The sequence below is a fragment of the Delphinapterus leucas genome, chromosome 8, assembly GCF_059928025.1.
Source record: "Delphinapterus leucas isolate spDelLeu-1000000601 "Yukka" chromosome 8, BTC_Dleu_Yukka2, whole genome shotgun sequence".
NCBI lineage: Eukaryota > Metazoa > Chordata > Mammalia > Artiodactyla > Monodontidae > Delphinapterus > Delphinapterus leucas.
Genome location: NC_143136.1, coordinates 45418826 through 45441429, shown reverse-complemented (window position 1 = coordinate 45441429; position 22604 = coordinate 45418826). Strand labels below are relative to the sequence as shown.

The 22604-nt window shown below is 36.8% G+C and overlaps 1 protein-coding gene across 1 annotated transcript in view; it reads left to right on the top strand.

Moving 5' to 3' along the window:
* The window catches only part of COL3A1 (collagen type III alpha 1 chain), a 39436-nt gene extending 22088 nt beyond the window's left edge, over positions 1–17348 (top strand). The window contains exons 22-51 of the mRNA XM_022567233.2: positions 291–389; positions 717–770; positions 929–1027; positions 1354–1407; positions 1519–1572; positions 1904–1957; positions 2516–2569; positions 2901–2945; positions 3524–3622; positions 3710–3817; positions 4227–4280; positions 5787–5840; positions 5935–5988; positions 6705–6758; positions 7735–7842; positions 8299–8352; positions 8634–8687; positions 8874–9035; positions 9145–9252; positions 10212–10319; positions 11061–11114; positions 11203–11310; positions 11791–11844; positions 12225–12332; positions 12629–12682; positions 12775–12882; positions 13747–14041; positions 14645–14832; positions 15216–15458; positions 16217–17348. Coding sequence (XP_022422941.1) covers positions 291–389; positions 717–770; positions 929–1027; positions 1354–1407; positions 1519–1572; positions 1904–1957; positions 2516–2569; positions 2901–2945; positions 3524–3622; positions 3710–3817; positions 4227–4280; positions 5787–5840; positions 5935–5988; positions 6705–6758; positions 7735–7842; positions 8299–8352; positions 8634–8687; positions 8874–9035; positions 9145–9252; positions 10212–10319; positions 11061–11114; positions 11203–11310; positions 11791–11844; positions 12225–12332; positions 12629–12682; positions 12775–12882; positions 13747–14041; positions 14645–14832; positions 15216–15458; positions 16217–16363 — 2889 coding nt within the window. The 3' untranslated portion in view covers positions 16364–17348. The remainder of the gene's footprint in view (positions 1–290; positions 390–716; positions 771–928; positions 1028–1353; positions 1408–1518; positions 1573–1903; positions 1958–2515; positions 2570–2900; positions 2946–3523; positions 3623–3709; positions 3818–4226; positions 4281–5786; positions 5841–5934; positions 5989–6704; positions 6759–7734; positions 7843–8298; positions 8353–8633; positions 8688–8873; positions 9036–9144; positions 9253–10211; positions 10320–11060; positions 11115–11202; positions 11311–11790; positions 11845–12224; positions 12333–12628; positions 12683–12774; positions 12883–13746; positions 14042–14644; positions 14833–15215; positions 15459–16216) is intronic.
* The last annotated feature ends 5256 nt before the right edge of the window (positions 17349–22604 follow it).

The window sequence follows — 22604 nt, the reverse complement described above, 5'->3', positions numbered from 1 at the left end:
TCTGATTTCATAACATCAAAGATCTTTGATTTTATATGCACCAAACTATACTGCTAAGCCCACTAAATATTGCTTTCTTCAGCATGTGATGTTCATCGAAGTTGCCTTAAAATATTTCCAGTATGACAACCCAAGCTAATAGGTAATGGTGATTTACGCTGAGCATGCCAGCAACACCCCAACTCTCTTTAAGGGACCAAAAGAAGTTCTCTAGTTGCAACCTAAATACTGTCAACGTCTAGGTCAATGAAGGCTCTTTTTCATACATGTTGATTTATTTCATCATGTAGGGTCCCCCCGGGGAGCGTGGTGGTCCAGGCCCTGCAGGGCCCAGAGGAGTTGCTGGAGAACCTGGCCGAGACGGCCTCCCTGGAGGTCCAGGATTGAGGGTAAAGAGGAACACTGTTTGCTTGACACTGTCATTTACTAAGAGGAAAAGCAAATGAAGAACGTTCAAAAATAACTTAAATCAGACTATACATTTTGTAGGCTCAAAACAAAACAAAACAAAATTCTCTGAAGAAAACTTAAGCTAGTATAGATTGAAGAACAGAAAATAGAATGCTTGACGAAGATATTTACAGACAGAAAAACATGTGTGCAAATATGAAGCTACATATGTCAGTGGAAAGCTCAAAATTTTACAGATAGGTGCTGTTAGTTTTTTTTTAATTATTATTTTAAAATCAGCTGACTGACTGAATTCTTCAATTTAGGGTATGCCCGGTAGTCCTGGAGGACCAGGCAGCGATGGGAAACCAGGGCCTCCCGTAAGTACATTTTTAGCATCTCATTTTACAAGTCCAGAGAATAATGAAATGCACAGTTTGGACTAGGCTTGATGTATATTGTATAGCCTTGGTATGTACATTGTATATTTTGATCAGATTTTTATGAAACCTCTATTAATATAATTTTTTCTCATTAGGGAAGTCAAGGAGAAAGTGGTCGACCAGGTCCTCCAGGCTCACCTGGTTCCCGAGGTCAGCCTGGTGTCATGGGTTTCCCTGGTCCTAAAGGAAATGATGTGAGTTCCTTCCTTCATTTCTTCAATAAATATTTGACAAAAGGTCTTTTACTTTCTATATGGGAGTGCAGATGGCCAAAAATTGATCTCCACTTCAAAGCACAGAAGAGTATATGAAAATCAAAATACCATGTGAGAAGGGAGCTAAAATATTTTTTCTGGAGTTCTGGGCAAAGAGTGGAACATTTATGGAAACCTAGTTCTCGAAAGTAGTTTTCGGTTGTGGATATATGCATGTGTGTGTAGGGGACAGATCAAAAACATGAGAGAACTCTATAATGAATAATTTCCTTTTGAGAGTAAGTAAATACTGGCTACTTCTTTAGGGCGCTCCTGGAAAGAATGGAGAACGTGGTAGTCCTGGAGGTCCTGGCCCTCAGGTATGTAGCTTTCATCCACTCATTTCCAGTCTTCTAGTAGAAGCATTTCTCTCCAACTCTATGACTTCTATTATCTTTATCTCTGCTTCCATAACTGCTTTTTTTTTTCAGGGTCCTGCTGGAAAGAATGGCGAGACCGGACCTCAGGGTCCCCCAGGACCTACCGTAAGTTTACTCACATAAATTGGAAATGGAAGTGGATGAGACTGGGGCCAAGGGAAGACTTTGGGAATTATACAATCTCTGACACTATATCATTATAGTTCACCAAAGCAATTACAAAGCTTGTTTAGTTAGTTAGCTAGCTAAATTCTAATACTGAGTAAAGTTTATGTTGTACATGTCTCCCTTGCATCACTTCCACAAGCCAGACTCTGCCCTCCTTTACACCATTAATTTTTTGATTAAGCAACTGGCCTGATGAAATTAAAACTGTGTGAACTAAATATGAAAGGATATCTTATAATGAAGCATCTCAATATTTTTTTGTACATAGGGGCCAGGTGGTGACAAAGGAGACACAGGAAGCCCTGGTCCACAAGGATTACAAGTAAGAATTTGTTACTTAAATGTCATTGGGCACCTACTTTTATCAGTACTTTCCTTTGATAGTTGTATTTGTTGAGTTAATCAGCTGTTCAGTTTTTTGTGACACTAAAAGATTATAATGCATCTTAAGCTTAAAATGTGTGGATCTGACTTCTACCTTGAAATAAAACAATAGGCAATGTTAATAAGCATAACTTCCATGCCTATTCTAGAAGGAGTGCATTAATAATTTTTTTAAAAAAATAAAGTTCACGTAATTCTATATGCTTATACTTATTTTTATTGTAATTTAAATGTATATAGCTAAATTCATCTCACCACACTTATCAATTCATTTTTATATACAGCAACAGAAAGAATTGAGGGAGATGAACATAGGTTTGTAAGATATGACTATCACCTCTCTATCGTTGGATTTTGAGAGCTACATATTTTTTACACGTAAAAAGACTGCTAAAACCATTTTTTGAATACTTTGCAGAAACATACTTACATGAGAGAAGCTTTTCTATAAGCAATGTTTGAAGTGATTACACAATACAAATACGATTCTTTGTAGGGCTTGCCTGGAACGAGTGGTCCTCCGGGAGAAAATGGAAAACCTGGTGAACCGGTAAGTTGCTTGCCATTTTTTCAAAACTCAGAAACCAAAAGAATAAATACGAATCATTTATAAATTATTAACTTCTGCATTTTCATGCCATGGTATCTGAGCTTTAACAATTAGTTTTGAAATATTCATTAATAAAACAAAGAAAAATTATTCAGTCATAACTATTCCATGGAAAGTTTGAATTTTACCATAAAATAAAAGGAACTCAAGGAAGAGTATACAGCTCAAGATTGGACAAATTTTACAGTATGCAAGTCAAGTGTGTATTTTGCTTATACTTATATAACGTATATTCTGATAGAGGCCTAATCATGCAATGCCAATCTCCTAGGGCCCAAAGGGTGAGGCTGGTGCACCTGGAATTCCAGGAGGCAAGGTAAATATTTCTACTTATTTTCTCATTTCTTCAGCATGTTATAGAGCAGTTGATTAGTGACACATTTTTAGTACAGCAAACCAAAATATTCCTTTTTTTAGAAGCACGACATTGCAAATGTTTGGTGAATACACTTAGGGTAACCTGAGACATTTCCAATACATTAAATTTGCATCATCTGGAAAATGAAATTTTCTCACATGAATAAACACTGTAGAGTCAACTATGGACCTGAAATTTCAAAAGAAAACTTTTCTAGTGCATTGGCTCTCTATAGAAAAACTGTTTTGGTAGAGGAACTTTAAAAATTTGCCTTTGTGATAAAATAATAATAATATTGTCAAAGCTAGCTCATCAGACCAGCTATCCAAGTTTCCTTGTTTAGATTAACTAATTTTGTGTTTCCGTTTCTCACTCAGTTGATCAAATGTCTTTTATAATTATAAAAATTTCTAAATTGTTCAAAAATGTAAGTTAAGAACCTTGTGGTCTATATCAAAACAATACAATTTAGGGTGTTTTTGCTTTGTTTTTAGCCTTGGTTTTCCTAACAGGGATATTCCATTTTCCTACTACAGGGTGATTCTGGTGCCCCTGGTGAACGTGGACCTACTGGACCTGCAGGGCCCCCTGGGCCTAGAGGGGGAACTGGCCCCCCTGGTTCTGAAGGAGGAAAGGTAACTCCACATAATTCAATTCACCTAGATTTTACAAAATGCATTTTATTTCTTTCTTGTGATTTACTATTTCTCCTTTAATTTCAGGGCCCTGCTGGTTCCCCTGGGCCACCTGGTAATGCTGGTTCACCTGGTCTGCAAGGAATGCCTGGAGAAAGAGGGGGTCCTGGAGGCCCTGGTCCAAAAGGTGATAAGGTACCAACTTATTCTCTGTTAATTATGTAATAAAACAGACTTTGTTGGTTAAAGGAAGGCAACATTTCTGGAAAGTAATCTATTTTCAAATTAATATTATCATTTTACTTATTTATTTATTTTTATATATATATATTTTTATTGGAGTAAAATTGCTTTACAATGTTGTGTTAGCCTCTGCTGTACAATGAAGTGAATCTGGTTTATGTATACCTATAACCCCTCCCTCCTGGACCTCCCTCCCACCCCACCCCCATCTAGTAAGTGTAATTTGAGATGGATTTCTAAAGCAACTTTTTAAGCAGAACACCTACTATACGTTGCAGCTAATCTTGAGGGTTTGTCCTCTTCTTGGCATGTTTTCAGTGAAAATACCTCTAATCTGATGACACTGGCTTTTATTTGACAGGGTGAGCCCGGCAGTTCAGGTGTTGATGGTGCTCCAGGGAAAGATGGTCCAAGGGTGAGTACTCGAATTGGGGAGAAACAGAATTTATCTGTATGTGATATGGAGTAGTCCCTCACCTCAACTTCTATTTTTTCCAAAAACTCCTCATGATAAGTTAGACCATACTTTACCACCTTCTGGACATTAAGAAGACCCAAATGACATGATTGTTAAAATTCCTGATTTCTATCACTAACAGTTCAACAGTGACCTAAGAATGGAAAAAATCTCAAAAGTATGATAAATGTTATAAGCTGAAGTCATAATAAGTCACTAAAATTCAATGCTGATAAAGGAACTTTTTGATTTTAAAAAACATTGAAATTCCATGGTACATTCATACCATGGAATATTACTTAGCAATAAAAAGTTGATACATGTAACAACTTATACAAACACCAAGGACATCATGCTGAGTGACAAAGGCAATCTAAAAAGGACGTACTGCGTGATTCCATTCATGTAACATTTGTGAAATAACGTAATTATATAGAACAGCTTTATGGTTACCAAAATTGAGGAATAGGGGAGAGAGAGATGGGTGTAACTATAAAGAGGTGACATGAGGGAGTCTTTTATGATGATTGTACCTTTGAATATCTTGATTGTGGTGGTGGTCATGCGAGGCTACGCATAATAAAATGTCATAGAACACACACACACACACACACACAAATGAGTGCATGTATAACTGGTGTGAACTGTATAAGCTCTATGGGTCGTGCCAATGTCAATTGCTTTGTTTTGATACTATATCATAGTTGTGTAAGATGTAATCCTGAAGGAGGCTGGGAGAAAGATGCACAGGATTCTCCTGTATATTTCTTTGCAAACTTCCATGAATCTATATAACTATTTAACTATTATTTAACTATTTAACTATTATAAATAAAAATTGAAAAAAAAACACATTACAATCAATTCTATTCACATTAGTAAACACCTAGATATGACTGTAGCAAATAAACATGATAACTAAGCCATTAGATAGACGTTATCTTTACTGTAGTTGCCTTAAACAAATTCATAAATGCTTCACTTTTAACAGACTAGATGAGTAAGCCATCATACAATTTTTTTAAAAATCTAATATTTTATTTATGTAATATAAGTAAAACTTTAATATTTGAAAACTTCAATGTGAAAACTGTAATATGTGTAACACTAATTTAAGTGGTTAAATGAAATATTTTGAATTATCATACAATTGAATAAGGCAATGCACTTTAATTTTAAAAGATACGACTGTGAAATCTTATATCACATCTTATTTATCTTCTGCAATAGAAAGAAAAAATGAATCCATAAATTGCCACTGAATTATATAATCCATAAAATCTTATATTTACTAAGCTCTGCAGTATTTACACACTGAGTGAAGAGCATATCATTCAAGCTATCAAAGCAATCATATTATCTAGTTTATTAGATGAACAGTATGTCCTTATATATGCTCTTTGATTAATAAGGAAAATGATGCTTTTTATCTTCGAAATTAAAGTATATTTCTATTTCCTTTAGGGTCCTACTGGTCCCATTGGTCCCCCTGGCCCAGCTGGTCAGCCTGGAGATAAGGTAACACTTGACACTATTTAGAAACGGAAAATGTCTGTTGTCGTCATTGTTGTTTGGATGCAGGGCAATATAAATTATTTTTCTCTTTTTTAAGGGTGAAAGTGGTGCCCCTGGACTTCCGGGTATAGCTGGTCCTCGTGGTGGCCCTGTAAGTGTTTAAGACATTTCAACATAATTTTAAGCCCACACAGGCAGCAGCTACCTGTGCTTCCCTCTTTAGCAATTCTGCTTGTGGTCCTGAGTCTCAATGATGGAATACTGTCTTTAGGCATCATATGGCATGCAAGGCAAGGTTAAAGTTCTTAAATCTAAAATTCAGAAGAGACCATTTCAAGTCTTGCCATCTTTCCTAAACAATTCTGGAAAAAATATAAAAATTGCACAAATAATATGCATTTGTAAATGAGTATTTCTTAAAGCTATAGGATTTTTGCCTGAGCCTCCTAGATCTAAAATTCTCTACCTTCAGGGTTTGCAGACTCAGGAGAGATATTTAGTAAATGCTTTTAATTAATTAATTTAATGATTGATTTCTCAAAACTTTTACCATATTTTTATTTTTTTAAATCCTTACATTTTAGAAGTTATACAAGTAAGTCTTTTAAACACTTCAAAATTTTCAAATTATTTTTCTTGCAAATAATATCACAGTCAGAAGCAGAAGGAATCAATGGTTCTGGTGTCTACTTTGAATTTTATTGAGAAATGGAAAAGTCTTCAGAGGTTAAGCTACATTAGTTAGCTTTGCACACTAACACTATCTTTTCTTAGCTTAAAGGAAAGATAAGATGATACAGAGGATGATGTGTGCTCCCAATGGGAAGATGTCTTCACTGTGACTAATGAGTATATTTTTCAATTAAGGGTGAGAGAGGTGAACATGGGCCACCAGGACCTGCTGGCTTCCCTGGTGCTCCTGTAAGTATGAACATTAAAACATACATATCATACAGCCCAGAATCACTATCTCACTGAAAAATAGCAGAAGTATAAGTCAAGTCTGAATTCTAATCTATCTCAACCACTCATTCCTTATGGGGGTTCATTTATCCACCTCCTATTTTTTTTTTTTACACATTATCTCTATTCTTACTGTTTAAAAGATGGAGATAAAAACACCTGGCCTGGGGCTTCCCTGGTGGCGCAGTGGTTGAGAGTCCGCCTGCCGATGCAGGGGACACGGGTTCGTGCCCCGGTCCGGGAAGATCCCACATGCCGTGGAGCGGCTGGGCCCGTGGGCCATAGCCGCTGAGCCTGCTCGTCTGGAGCCTGTGCTCCGCAATGGTAGAGGCCGCAACAGTGAGAGGCCCGCGTAACGCAAAAAAAAAAAAAAAAAAAAACACCTGGCCTGTCTTTATGCTAGGTTAATGAGGCTAACATGATCCCCTAGATCTAAAGCACTCTGAAAATTTGAAAGGTTCTTCCATTATTAGATGGTACTAATTAAAATTTGCTCTAAGCCCCATCTTTCTCAAATGTATTTACTGGTGATTGCTTTGAAATGCACAATCCTCGGAGAGAGGTTCTCCTTTATGACAAAGAATGTATATCTTACCACTTTCTTGATAATTTTCTTTTATCATAGACACTCTTTTTGGGCGGTGGGGGGGCACATAATGGGGCATGCGGGATCTTAGTTCCCCAACCAGGGATCGAACCCACGCCCCCTGCAGTGGAAGCTCAGAGTCTTAACCACTGGACCACCAGGGAAGTCCCTGTCATGGAAACATTTTCATTGTCTTTGTTTCTTCCATGTCTTCAAAGACTCTTCTTTTCCAATTTTATTTCAATAGCTCTCCACCTGATGAATTCTACTTTCTGAAGGAAAATAAGGACAAGCCCAGTGTATTGTGAAGGATGTAACCTCACAGGCTGTTTTTGTTTCTGAATGCAGGGCCAGAACGGTGAGCCTGGTGGTAAAGGTGAAAGAGGCGCTCCTGGTGAGAAAGGTGAAGGTGGACCTCCTGGAATCGCAGGGCCCCCCGGAAATGCTGGGCCTTCTGTAAGTATTTCTCTTTCTCTAAGCCTTCTAATGGAAAGCACTTAGATTTGTCGATACTTCAATATTTCATACTGAGAGAGCTTGTCATGGTAACAAGGGTACAGTTTTCCTAGGAATACAGTTCTGAGTTTGACGCTTGACTCCAACAATCTAGATATGACCTCAGTCAAATTATTTTAATGTCCTCATAGAGTTACTGGTTTTGTTTTTGTTTGTTTGTTTTTTTGATGTAGCTTCTCATTTCTGTAGTAATGTTTTTCCCCCAGTTCTACTGAGATATAATTGACATATAACATTGTATTGTATAAGTTTAAGAGGTACAACATAATGATTGTATGTATTACGAGATGATTATCATGATAAGTAGAGTTACTGACTTACAAAGGCTTAATGCTTTTCCCAAATTTTGATTTTGGTGCTATTCTTATAAACCATTTCCATCTCCCTTCCATATAGGGTGCCCCTGGTCCCCCAGGTGTCAAAGGCGAACGTGGCAGTCCTGGTGGTCCTGTAAGTAATGATCCTCTTAACTATTATTGAAAAGCATTAATTAATATCAATCTGTATAAAAACTGCTTTGAAAGCACTAGATCCCTAAAGAGAGTATAAAATTATAATCACTCATTCATATGTGAGTTATATGTAAATTCAAAGAGGAAAAAACAAACCACAAGTGATCCCAAGTAGAATGCAGGTCCTACCACATTTCTTACAATTTATATTTGTTTTTAGTGGTTAATTATTTGTTTTCCTTGATTTTTGACATCCAAAATATATTTATAATTTCACAGGGTGCTGCTGGCTTCCCTGGTGGTCGTGGTCTTCCTGGTCCTCCTGGCAATAATGTAAGAACTTTTTAAAGTATTTTTTAACCATATATTCCATAAAGAGCATTCATATATACATAGGGTGAGAAACTTATCCATTGCTACTTCTCTTTGTATTAAATCCCATATAAAATTATTTGAATGCAGGTAAAAGAGGAGAAAAAATTACTTGTTCATTATAAAATTTCAAACATTTCTTTGTAGGGTAACCCAGGCCCCCCAGGAGCCAGCGGCCCTCCAGGCAAAGATGGCCCCCCAGGTCCAGCTGGTAATAATGGTGCTCCTGGCAGCCCTGGGGTGTCTGGACCAAAGGGTGATGCTGGCCAACCAGGTGAGAAGGGATCACCTGGCTCCCAGGGCCCTCCGGTGAGTGGTCTCTATTGATTGACAGTAGTTTTATTTTCAATCACAAATCCAACAGAGGAAAACATAGTCACATAAAGAATAACTAAGGTTTCATTATCTGTCACAACAGGGAGCTCCAGGCCCACTTGGGATTATAGGGGTTCCTGGAGCACGAGGTCTTGCAGGCCCACCAGGCATGGCAGGTGCTAGGGGCAGCCCCGGCCCACAGGGCCCCAAGGTGAGTATAGCTATCTTTCACTGGACTCTTGTTTCCTTTGATAGTCTTCAGACATCACATAAACATAGCAAGTATGTAATGATCAAGTTTTCCTGTAATTAGATGCAAATTCTTGATATTTTCAAATTTTCAGGAAGCATGCATATTATTAAAAGTCTCTGGAACACAAAAACAATGCACATAATAGACCGGCCTTGAACATCAAAACAAATAAATTGATATCACAGAAAAATATCTTGTCATCTCAACTACCTGTTAGGAAACTTGTCAGCATTCTTCAGTTTGCTGACTGTCAGTCTTGAAGCGGGAAATAATGTCAGGTTATAGACCTATGAAAGCCTTTAACTGATACCAATTATCCATCAACTCAAGTCATTTTATACTCCTGACTTTCTTTCACTGATATTACTATAACATCCTAGTGCTCAACATCTTAAATATTTATTTAGCAAATAGGGTAATAAAATCGTATTTTATTAAGGCGTACCTTTTTTCACTTTGAGCACCTCTTTAAACTAAATGTCATATACGATTGTAGTGAAATTACAATATAACATTTAAGTCTAGTCAATTTATATGATCATTCCCAATAAATGTATATATTCTTTAAATAGAGCCAAATGTTCAATATAACCTAATTCTAATGGGTACCGTAAACCTATAGTTTCATGATGGCTCATCATCATATTTTTCTTACAATAGCCATGTCTATTTATGTACCTCATATTAGGATGTATTCTAATATGATAATCAATGTAATTACTCAGGCTTTTGCTATCCAGGTTCATTGGACAAGTTAGAAAAGACAAGAAGCTTGCTTCCCCAAAGTTTTTCCCCTATGGCAGGGATAGTTTTAGGAACAAATTCGATAGAAATTGGGAAATAAAGACAGCTGATAATATCATATTAATTGATTTCTTAGGTTAAAACACAAATTTATTTTATTCTTTTGTACACAGGGTGAAAGTGGGAAGCCAGGACTTAGTGGTCTCAATGGAGAACGTGGTCCTCCTGGAGCCCAGGGTCTTCCTGGTCTGGCTGGTGCAGCTGGTGAACCTGGAAGAGATGTAAGTACTAGTTCTTCGAAAATACACAATAAGCCAGGTAGTATTTGATAATTTATTTAAGCAAGGGTCAAATTGGGCCATTGAGTTTCTATGATAAAAGAAAATCATCAAGAAAGTGGTAAGATGTACATTCTTTGTCATAAAGGAGAACCTCTCTCTGAGGGTTGTGCATTTCAAAGTTCTCCTTCTTTCTCTAGTAATAGATATTCTTTCTATTACAATTTAGAATAGCCTTAAATGTTCATGTTCTTTAGTATTTACCCAATGAATGATCATTAATGGAAAAGAATATGATATTTAGCTAAATAAGAAAAAAGTTGTGGATGGAGAGAGCCCCAATTTACAACATTCCTTCTGGGTAAAAATATACTGCATGTTATCTGTGATTAGTCTTTCCTTAAATTGTAGATTTCCGTTATCAGCTTAAATTACGGTGTGTCAAGACTTTATTTATTATTTCTCCCCCTAAGGCTCCTTTTTAGACTTTTTTTCCTAGTCGCTTATTGCTCTCTCACCCTGTGAAACTTGAGTACCATAGATATACTGCATATCTGTTTAGGTATTATCACTCCTTGCAGGGCCACACCCATTGTCATATCTAAGATTTTTCACTCCCAAGAACCAATTTTTATCCTCTTTAGGATGATATTTTTCCCATTGAGAATACAGGGCTTAGATGGTATTTAAATGGTTCCAAAGAATTTGATTTCATTTCTTCCTCTTTGTTTTTTCTTTAATCAGGGAAACCCTGGATCAGATGGTCTGCCAGGCCGAGATGGAGCTCCTGGTAGCAAGGTATAACAGGCACACGTACAATAGGTTTGTGTAATTAGAACAATAGCTGCTGATCAGATTGATTTTGGAACTGTGAACTTGTCCACAGGGTGACCGTGGTGAAAATGGCTCTCCTGGCCCCCCTGGTGCTCCTGGTCATCCAGGCCCCCCTGGCCCTGTTGGTGCAGCTGGAAAGAGTGGTGACAGAGGAGAAACTGTGAGTTCTCATGAACTCCATCTTTCCCTACTCATCTATCTTCCTCAATAAGGAGCTCAGTAGGTAGAAAATAGAATGTCATATCTGCCAACCAAAAGATCTACTCTCAATTGTTTCACAGTTTTGCATGCTAGTCAGTCCTTAGGCAACTGTGGTAATAAAGATATATGAGAATTTCTGGCAGTAGTCAATGAAGAATTCATTATTAAAATTCAAAATGGCATTAATCACACCAAGTGTATATCCACTTGGTCAATATAAGCTTGAATTAACAGGGTTTCCTCAGCTTTCCTATTCAGACCCCCTGGTAAAGCTATAAACAGGTAAAGGATTTTTAAGGAGAAAATAATACTAATTTTCAATAATAGCAAACATTTCATTATTCCCTCACAATGAAATTATTAACGTTTAAGTAAAACAAAACTGTATCAATAAATAAACACTTCCCTGTGCGTGTTCATTTGTTTATTTTTATTTTAGGGCCCCGCTGGTCCTTCTGGTGCTCCAGGTCCTGTTGGCTCAAGAGGTCCTCCTGTAAGTCTTTTTTTTTTTTTAACTAATTCTACAGTGTAGGAAATATTCCATTTTCTGGCATGCTCAGCAAAAAGGGATGACTAGATACATAACTATGGAACCAAATTTAAACTTTCGTTTGATGATATAGAAAGCAATTTAGGATCTAAAAGTTCCTTGGGGCTATGAGATTACACATCAATTATTGGGGCTCCATACAATTCTCAGTCCAAGATCAAAACAGCCACAAGAACAATCTTTATTGTCCCAAGTATGCAGTGTTTGTTGATGGGATTTCTAGCTTGTAGAATGTTATAAAGTGGACTTAATTGTTATAAATCCTATTTTGTTTTTCCAATGTGTATGTGTATATGACCTTAACTTGAAATGTGTTTGTGAAGGGTCCCCAAGGCCCACGTGGTGACAAAGGTGAAACGGGTGAACGTGGTGCTAATGGCATCAAAGGACATCGTGGATTCCCTGGTAACCCAGGTGCCCCAGGTTCCCCAGTAAGTGCATCCATTTTGTTAGAAAATCCCCTCAATGCGTTTTAACTAATGAGATAGGCAAATCTTAGAGACCAATGGTAGAAAATTGTTCATCTGTGAAAGTCTATGCTAAAAGAGATTAGAAACGGATTTGAGGGCTTATTTGAAATAGTAGTTGGCATGAGACAATGGGGATATTAAAGGAAAAGGAAATCATGTTTTATCATGATCCCCATGTTTCTTGATCTGACCTTGAACATACAGTTTCCTAAGCCTTTTTAAAGTCTTCACTCATATTCACCTTCCTTTCCTTTCAGGGTCCCTCTGGTCACCAAGGTGCAGTAGGTAGTCCAGGACCTGCAGGCCCCAGAGTACGTACCACAGATATTGGGAGGTCCATATTTTAAAATGTTAGCACTGCAAGAAAATATTCTAGCATTGTGATATCATGATAATTTCTTAGGGACCTGTTGGACCCAGTGGGCCCCCTGGCAAAGATGGAACGAGTGGACACCCTGGTCCCATTGGACCACCAGGGCCTCGAGGTAACAGAGGCGAAAGAGGATCTGAGGTAAGACATCACTTATAAATATGTGTATTTAATTTGTTTTAATTTTCACATTTTCAGAAACACTTTGCAATATTTTAAAACTGAGGTAGTGAGTTAAACACGATGCAATTACCAAACCTAATTTAGGACCTGAACAATAACTTTAAGACATTCTCTCCCACATGAAGACTTTCTCATCACACTATAATGACAGGGAGAAAAAATCTTTCTTACAGTTTATGAGGTAACACTTATATCAGAATAAAGACATAGCCCAATTAATAAGATGAACTCTGCCAGCACTGATCTCATATTAGACATCTCACAATTATGATAATCTTAATGATTTACAAGTGTAAAGTACATTCCACTTCTCAAACGGCTTCCATGACTCCTGTTTTTCTACTGATACCATCATTCCTAAAACATTCCTATCCCACGCTTTTGGAGTAAAAAGAAGAAAAGCTATTATCCCCACAAGTTACACAATTAAAACACAAATAAGTTAAGTGGTTAGCCCCAAAACACAAAGTTAGATTCCAAAGTTGGGATCAGAATCTAAGTTTCCTGATCATAACCCCTCTGTCATGTCAGCATTAGAATTGCTTACATCATTTATACAGAAGGAAACATGTGAGAGTAAAATGTGTGTTCCAACACCAATTCTTCTTACACACTGGAACACACTGTCATAACAATGAATTATAGTTATCATAAATTGGTTAATATTTGATCACAAAACAACCCAAATAAACTTTTACTGAAACAATTACTATGACACAATATATTAATTGTTTGTAATGCATTTTGGGGGGCTAGCAACATATTTTTTCAGTGGATACCAAACAAGTGCCCCTCAGTGATGTATGTTCTTACCCTTCCTAGGGCTCCCCAGGCCACCCAGGACAACCAGGCCCTCCTGGGCCCCCTGGTATCCCTGGTCCATGCTGTACTGGTGGGCCTGCTGTCATCAGTGGCATTGGAGGTGAAAAATCTGGGGGGTTTGCCCCATATTATGGAGATGAACCAATGGATTTCAAAATCAACACCGACGAGATTATGATGTCACTCAAATCAGTCAATGGACAAATAGAAAGCCTCCTTAGTCCTGATGGTTCCCGTAAAAACCCTGCTCGGAACTGCAGAGACCTGAAATTCTGCCATCCTGAACTCAAGAGTGGTACGCTGGGGAATCTTTCACACTCATGGCAACAGGATAACAAAGAAAACTGCTTATGTTAGAATTTAGGGGAAAGGAAAATTTTACTGGGAATAGAAAATATTATACAGCAGAGATAGTACTTAAAGAATGTTAGTTGAATTGAAACTCCTTGATATACTGAGTAAGAAAACATGAATTTTGTAGGTGTACTTAAACTGTAATGTAAATTCAAAATATGCCAAATGTAGGAAAATCTAAAGACAGTTTTATAGAAGTTTTAATACAAATTATAGTTTGGCATGTCTTTTCATATCATCACAAAGTTGTTTGATTGATAAACAATGTATATCACTGTGTTTGTAATTTGATGCAGACATAATTTGTAATTTAATTATTGCAACATTTATTGAAACAATTTTTATAATAAATCTAATTATCAATTTTTTCAAATTAAAAAATAATCTAAAAGTTCCTCTATTCTGCTACACTATAAAAGTACAAATACATAAAGTACAAATACATTAGCAGTCAACATTATGAATGCCTTACAAAATCATTTTGGTCCAAATCCCATTACTGGATATTATAACCAATTCCATTGTCCTTTTTGTGACTATTCAGGAGAATATTGGGTTGATCCTAACCAAGGTTGCAAGATGGATGCTATTAAAGTATACTGTAACATGGAAACTGGGGAAACGTGCATAAATGCCAGTCCTTTGACTGTTCCACGTAAGAACTGGTGGACAAATTCTGCTGCTGAGAAGAAACATGTTTGGTTTGGAGAATCCATGGATGGTGGTTTTCAGGTAAGAAAAGATATACCATTTTTCTTTAACTTTAATCCATCTCTACTTAGCTGACTTTTTTGTTCCTCCCATTTGCTCATCACAAAACAAATTTAGTTAATAAATAGAAAAGTGAAAAATTTTATATACTCAGGTAACTACTTTTATAACTTGTCTCTCAAAAGCTAAACTAGATTAAATTATTCTTCATAAGTTACCAACTTTCCTTCAATTCTTAAGACCTTCTTTACTCTAGCATTGTATGTTATACATGCAATAAAGACATAGTCATACATAAAATATATGAACAACTTACATTACAATGACCATACTACACTGCATGAATCCCTTATGTATAATTGCAGCTATAATGTTTGACCAGCCTTATTTGTTCCCTATTACAGTTTAGCTATGGCAATCCTGAACTTCCTGAAGATGTCCTCGATGTCCAGCTGGCATTCCTCCGACTTCTCTCCAGCCAGGCCTCCCAGAACATCACATATCACTGCAAGAATAGCATTGCATACATGGATCATGCCAGTGGGAATGTGAAGAAAGCCTTGAGGCTGATGGGCTCAAATGACGGTGAATTCAAGGCTGAAGGAAATGGCAAATTCACCTACTCAGTTCTGGAGGATGGTTGCACTGTAAGTAACAGCATTTTTATAAGCATGCATCATAATGAACTTAGCATTTCTCATTTAATCATGCTACTTTGAAAAGAAGGAATAAAAATAATGAGGGTGAACAAAAGATGGCATTTGGTGTGAGTTATATTGAATCTACTGATCCATTCCAGGGAAGGTTAAATCACACAAAAAATGAGTATATCTTCTCAACCTCCAGGTGAAAACCAGCTGATGTGAAAGCAATTGAAATTTAAATCCATGATATAAACTTTGCCAGATAATTTAGACAGTTACTATCCACTCTACATAATTGCCATCAATATGGACTCAATCTAAAATCTCTTTTTAATTTTAAAGGTTAACTTTAAATCAATCATTTGTTATTATCATTCATGAACAGAAGGAGAATTCACTTCTAATATTAACAGATTACAATGTGAGAGACCTATCCACTTCTTAGTAAACCAGCTCTATACCTAGTAACAATGACCAGAACCAAGGTTTCTGAGAATGGACTGGCCTGTGGCAAGCCCCTTGTTGGGTTTACCCTGAAGCCCTATAAAGCTTTTGGTTAACAATGTGGTTTATCGACTGGGAGAATTATCACTTTGAACTGGAGCAGGTCTCAGATGTATGGAAGATAATATACATGGCGAGTTGGCAACTCCCTTCAACAAAATTTTTTTTTTTAACTTTGTCAAACAGAGAAACTGTCTAAGTAATTGTAATATCATGATCACTTACTTTTTTTTTTTTTTTTTTGCTCTTTTTTACAGAAACACACTGGGGAATGGGGCAAAACAGTCTTCGAATATCGAACACGCAAGGCCGTCAGACTACCTATTGTAGATATTGCACCCTACGATATTGGTGGTCCTGATCAAGAATTTGGTGTGGACGTTGGCCCTGTTTGCTTTTTATAAACCAAACTCTATCTGAAATCCCAGCAAAAAGTTTCACACTCCATATGTGTTCCTCTTGTTCTAATCTTGTCAACCAGTACAAGTGACCAAGTTCCAGTTATTTATTTCCAAAATTTTTGGAAAAAGTGTAATTTGACCAAAAAAGAATACATTTTTAAATTTTATTTTATTTTTTTTTTGCTGTTACACCAAATACAGTTCAAATGCTTTTTGTTCTATTTTTTTACCAATTCCAATTTCAAAATGTCTCAGTGGTGCTATAATAAATAAACTTCAACACTCTTCCAATAACACTGTGTTACATTCTTTGAATCCTAGCCCATTTGCAGAGCAATGACAGTGCTTACCATCAAAAGATAACCTTTCTTCTGAAATAGTCAAACATGAAATTAGAAAAGACCTTCCTGTTTCAACTACCTCAACCTGGTCAGAAACACAGATGAATTCTATAAGCCCCAGAAGATGAAAATAATTGTATAAAATACCAAAACTTATAAATTTCACTGATTAAGTTCCTAAAATATTGGTTAAAAGAAAAAGAGTAGAGTGTAGTACAAGAATTTAAAGAAATATTTTTGAAGCCATAATTATTTTAATCTTGAATATCAACTTCTTTTAAAGGTGCTTTTCCTTTTTCTTGTCATTGCTGGTCAAGATTACCAATATTTGGCAAGGCTTTAAAGACACATGTTCTGGTGCTAATGTACTTTCACTTTTAAAACTCTAGGTCAATTGTTGCTTTACGTTCAAAACACAGATGCACACCATCTGTACGTGTCTCCGGTCAAAAAGATTTCCTGGTGTGTCACTGCCGGGAACTCTTTCTCTGCAACCTGTAAAAGTCAATAACAACAACAAAAAATAAATTTTGGGGCTGCTTTTGTCACAATAACAGAGAATGTGTTGAAATTAAACTTTGTAAGCTTGTATGTGGTTGTTGATCTTTTTTTTCTTACAGACACTCATAATAAAATATCATAATAAACATTCCTGGTTTTTGTCAACTTTTCATAGATTTAAAAAATGCAAGTTTACAATCTAGTGATTTTTCTTGAAAAAAAGCATATTGAATCCTAGATCTCTGGCTTAATAATGCAATGACTTTCAGGAATATGAGATAATATAACTCATGCTGGGAACAGAGATAATGCGCAATGGGGAATCTTGCAGATTTTTAGATCATATTTAGTGGAACTCCTTGGGGCATATTGAAAACTGAGGGCTTCTATATGACACAATCCCTGGAAATAGTAACATAGTAAATTAGGGAGTCTCCAAAGTGGGAGGAAATTGCTGGTAATTTAGAAGGAAGTAAGCAGGGTCTGGCAAAACAGACATTAATATTAAGAACAATTGCAAGCTTAGGCTTTTTCTACCACCTCTAAACACTGCCTCATTTCCCTCTTGGGTCAGCCCCTTCTCCACCAACAAGTTATTAATCTTTTAGTTACTGCAAATGAAAATAGCATCGTCTTGCATACCTGACTTTATAGTTTGAAATGTATTCACTCTATATGATTAATAATAATAATACCTTCAAAAATAAAAATTCCATCAGTCAAATGTCAAGACTCTTAGTTTACTTATCCTCCAAGCTAGAGGCAACAAATGTTAGCAGTTTCTTGTGCATATTTTCAGAAATATTATCTATCTATCTATCATCTATCTATATATCTGAGTCTATTTGTGTTGTGCATTAGAAATTAAATCCCTTGCAGTTTCATTTTAGACATATTCAAAGCCAGCAATATTTGGTCAAGTCTTTCTCACATTGTATCACTCTGACATTGGCTCTCCTGCCTCATCTTTCATTTATAAGGACTCCTTTAACTACATCAGCCCAGCCCCCAACTAGAAAATTCAGGATAATTTCCCCATTTTTAGGTTAGTTGATTAGCAACCTTAATTCCATCTGCAACCTTAATTCCTCCTTGCCTTGCCATGTAACATAACATATTCCCAGGATCCAGGGCTTAGGATGTGGACACATTTGGGAGCTATTATTCTGCCTACTTCAACAATGATGCACAGAAGTAAGGAGAATGGTGGTGGTCATAGCTGTAGTGAGGGCAGTAATAGCCAGGTTTCCAAAGAAACTTGGCCAGTAGTGCCAGAAATGTCATCCAGTGCCCAGTTCATTGGTTTCACCAGGCTGCTTCTGGGGTGTGATTTTGAAGATGGCTCTGAACGTCAGCATTCCCTTCATAGCTGTTCATTTTATGAACCTGGGTTCTATAACTTGCTCTGAATTTCCCTGAACTTCAAATAAAATCTATAAATTGCATTTCTTAAATCAGCCCAAGTTGGTTTAGGTTGTTTGCATGAATCCAAGTGTTTTGGCCTGAGTAACTGGGAGAAAAGTTGCCAATAGCTGAGATGGAGGAGACTATCAAGGTAAAAGATTTGAGGAGCTAAAAGATTTAACAAGATGGGGCAAGTTAAATGTAGAATGCCTATCAATCATCTAAGTAAACATGCTGAGTTGGAAGTTAGGTATAAATCTGGAGGTCAGAAGAGAGGTCCAGGTTAGAAAAATAAATTTAGGAGTTTCAGCATATATACGGCTTTTATATACATGGAGGTAGATACAATCGTTAAATAATTGAGTATAGAAAGGAGAAACTGTATAAGAAATGAATTCTGGGATATTTGAATACTTACAGGTTGGAGAAGTGAGGATGAAGCAGCTAAGGAGTTGGAGTAGGAATAAAGGGAAACCAGGAAAGTGTAGTGACCTAGGTGTGAAAAAAAAATGTTTGCTGTTTAGGGCTTCCCTGGTGGTGCAGTGGTTGAGAGTCCTCCTGCCGATGCAGGGGACACGGGTTCGTGCCCCGGTCTGGGAAGATCTCACATGCCGCGGAATGGCTGGGCCTATGAGCTGTGGCTGCTGAGCCTGCGCATCCGGAGCCTGTGCTCCGCAACGGGAGAAGCCACAACAGTGAGAGGCCTGCGTACCGCAAAAAAAAAAAAAAAAAAGTTTGTGTTTAAATTTTAAAATTATAGGATATTAAGAGGATAAGGATGCTTAAGGTTGATGTATTACAAGGCCACTAATTGCGTATTTTAAAAAGTAAGGTCATGTGAGGTTATATCAATATTCCTATATCCTATAGATGGCAAATAATGATATAATTAAATCTTCTATTTCACAGTTATAGTATCACTTTTTTACCTCTTTGTTGATGGAAGATTGAATACAACTCTCTTTATCTTCAAGCTGGCATTTAAGCAAAAAATATTTCATTTATAAAATTTATTTTATAGGTTTTGAGGGTGAAATTTTGCAGTCATAACAGCATTTTTGGAAAATGGAGAAAAGTAGGAAGAAAAATTAATTATCCATGTCTCACATCTGTGGATACTTCCTTAAAGTCTTCGTTGTATATGCTGACATAATTATGACAAAATACACGTGTAATTTTGTATGCTGCTTATTTCATTTAACACAATACCATTTTATCCATAAGAATTTTTAAAATTTTGTTAATAATTAGGAAAAACATAAAGAAAAATAACAGTAATGGCTCCAAAGTTAGAAATAACATCAAAGTGATTGTGCTTTTATCTAGTTTATAATAAAATTTTACTTGTCTGAGTTCTATCTTAGAGGAATGTACTTATTTTTAAAAGTGAATCATAAACTGTGAAAAATATTTTCTTTTCAGGCAAAACTCTCCATTGAATCATAACTCACTAAGTGAGCTTGATACAACATTGGTGAAAATATTTTATATGATGGAGCATACATGAAAGCTCTCCCTAAATCTTTATGTTTCCCAATTTACCACACCTAAGGTTTTCAGAAATTTTTGAAGAATCACTTGTTGAGTTAACGTCATAAAGAAAAAAAGGTAATCATCTATAGCCAATATTTTTTTAAACAAATTCTTATCTGATCATATTTTTCCTCCTTTTTCTTCTCACCTCTTTAAATCTTGTTCAAAAACTATTTCCCTTTAAAATTTCACTAAAATACACAAAATGACTTTGGCATCTTTTAACCATATCTAACATGATATTCATTAATAGAAGAAAGGCTACCCTATGTAGTCCATAAAGTTTATAAATGGGGATTACTATATTTCACACCAGTTTAGTGATGATGGAAAAGCAATGATACACTTGCTTCAATTTTGAAAAGGAGTTATTTCATAATTAAATAGGTGGGAGAAATAATAAAAAGATTTAAGCTCTGTCTTACATTGGGTTCCCTGGAAACAGACTCTATGGCAACTTATGTGAAGATTTACTGGGGAGTCATCTCGGGAGATACAGAAAGTCAGGTTTGGACAGAAGGAGAAGCTGACCCGCGTGCAATTGACATCGAGGCTTTGGGAAATCCTACAAGAAGCTCTAGAACTGAGATGGCCCTTTAGAGTTGTTATAATTCACAGTAAGAGTGAAGGGTCTGTGTAACCTTGACTCAGACGGTCATTGACTCTGGGCCAGAACCTGGAAGGGGTGCGGAGTGGGAGAACCTTCTGAAAGGCAGTCTTGGTGATTGAAGGAAATTTTTAATGAGGGGCATGGCTGTGAGTCCTCAGTAACAGATATTCCAGGAGCTGATGCTTTGGCTTTGAAGAGAGAATATGGGTGGAGCAACACATTTTCTACTAGAAGCTCCTACTCAGCACTCTGCCAAACACTACAGGGAAATATAACACATGATCACTCCTTGTTAGGAATGTGTTGTCTAGAATAGATAAGTTGAACCCATATGAAATGGTACAAAAGCCTTCAGATGGTGAACAATTAAGTGCTAAATTATGCTGGGCCAACCATCTGAGATATAGGTAGTAGATGAGAAAAGGAATTAGCCAGTGGTGATTATATTGTCATAAATGTCTTTAAGAAGATAAAACTTGAGTTGTGTAATAAAGAAGGGGAATAATTTTGGTAAATTGTGGTAAAAAGGAAAGCCACTTTAGAGTAAGAAGCAAAAAAAGAGGAGAAATCGAAGCAGGGATAATTATTCCATGCTCACAGGACAGTGAAGAATCCAGGCTACCTAAATCTATTTATTTCAACAACATTACGGAGCAATTATTAAATGCAAGCCTCAGAACCAAGTGCTCAAAGAAGTTCAAGGAGAATGAGATTCCATGAAATTTAGAAAATAACAATGTCATGAGAATCAACATAGTAAGTTGTATTAGAGAGATCCAAGGCACTTAGAAAGGCCCAAGGAAGGAACTGTCATGTCTGCTTGGAGGTCCTCAGGAAAGGCTGTGTGAAGTATATTTGGCAACTTATATCAGCCCAGTTTCAGATGAAGCATGGATTTCATGTGGTGGTGTAAGAGATAAGGCTGGAAGTATAGTCTGGACCAGAGAGCTTAGAAGAGCCAGGTGACAGGTTTTTGTCTTTTTTTTTTTTCTAATCTACATCTCAATGTAGACCCATATAAAGGTTTTAACTATTGGAAGGCTGTTACTTAAGGAGAGCCTTGAGGTCAAGGGAAGTGTAGTGAAACAGCATCAGATTTACAGGAGATGAGGAGATACCTACTGTGGAAGAAAGAAAGATGAATCAACATCTTAGCGAAGAAGAGGATGAGACTGAAGAACCTTGGCAAGGGATCAGAACACATTTATTTTCAAAGACTAGACTGAGGAAAGAGTCACAGAGTATACACATAGTTGCTGGGAAAATTAGGTTAAGAGGGGACAATGGGGACAGCAAGGGGAGGACATCAGAAGTCAGGCAAGAGATGTTTATATTTAACACAGAAGAACTCAGCGGAAAGTTACACAACTCCAGTCTTACTCACAGCTCTCTACATGGCAGTTCACCATGACAGTGATTCCTTTGGAAGGATAGCTGAACATGATAAAATGTGTGACTGATTGGAGAATACTAGGTCAGGGGCAGTTAAGTAGATTTGGAAAGTACCCTTATACAGATGGTCGATGAAATCATCTGGCTCCAGAATGAAATAATTAGGGAGCAAAACTTCCAAAGGAAAGGGGAAAAGGACAGCATGCTGTGCCTGTGGTGGGAGGGGTTATGTGGAGAAAGCATCATGAAGCGTTGGATTTGGCATCCTTGGTTTTTAATGGATTAAGAAAAGGAGGGTTTAATTTTGAGGGCTAAGGTTGTGATTAATTCAAGGGTTATGAGAAGAGAGAGGAGACTAAACAGAAGGAGGGTTATCATTTGTGCTACTGATAAAAATGATTGGGGTCTGATTTTCAAATCTTGTCTTGAGTTTAAACCACCTGGGAACTGTCCTCAGTGGCAT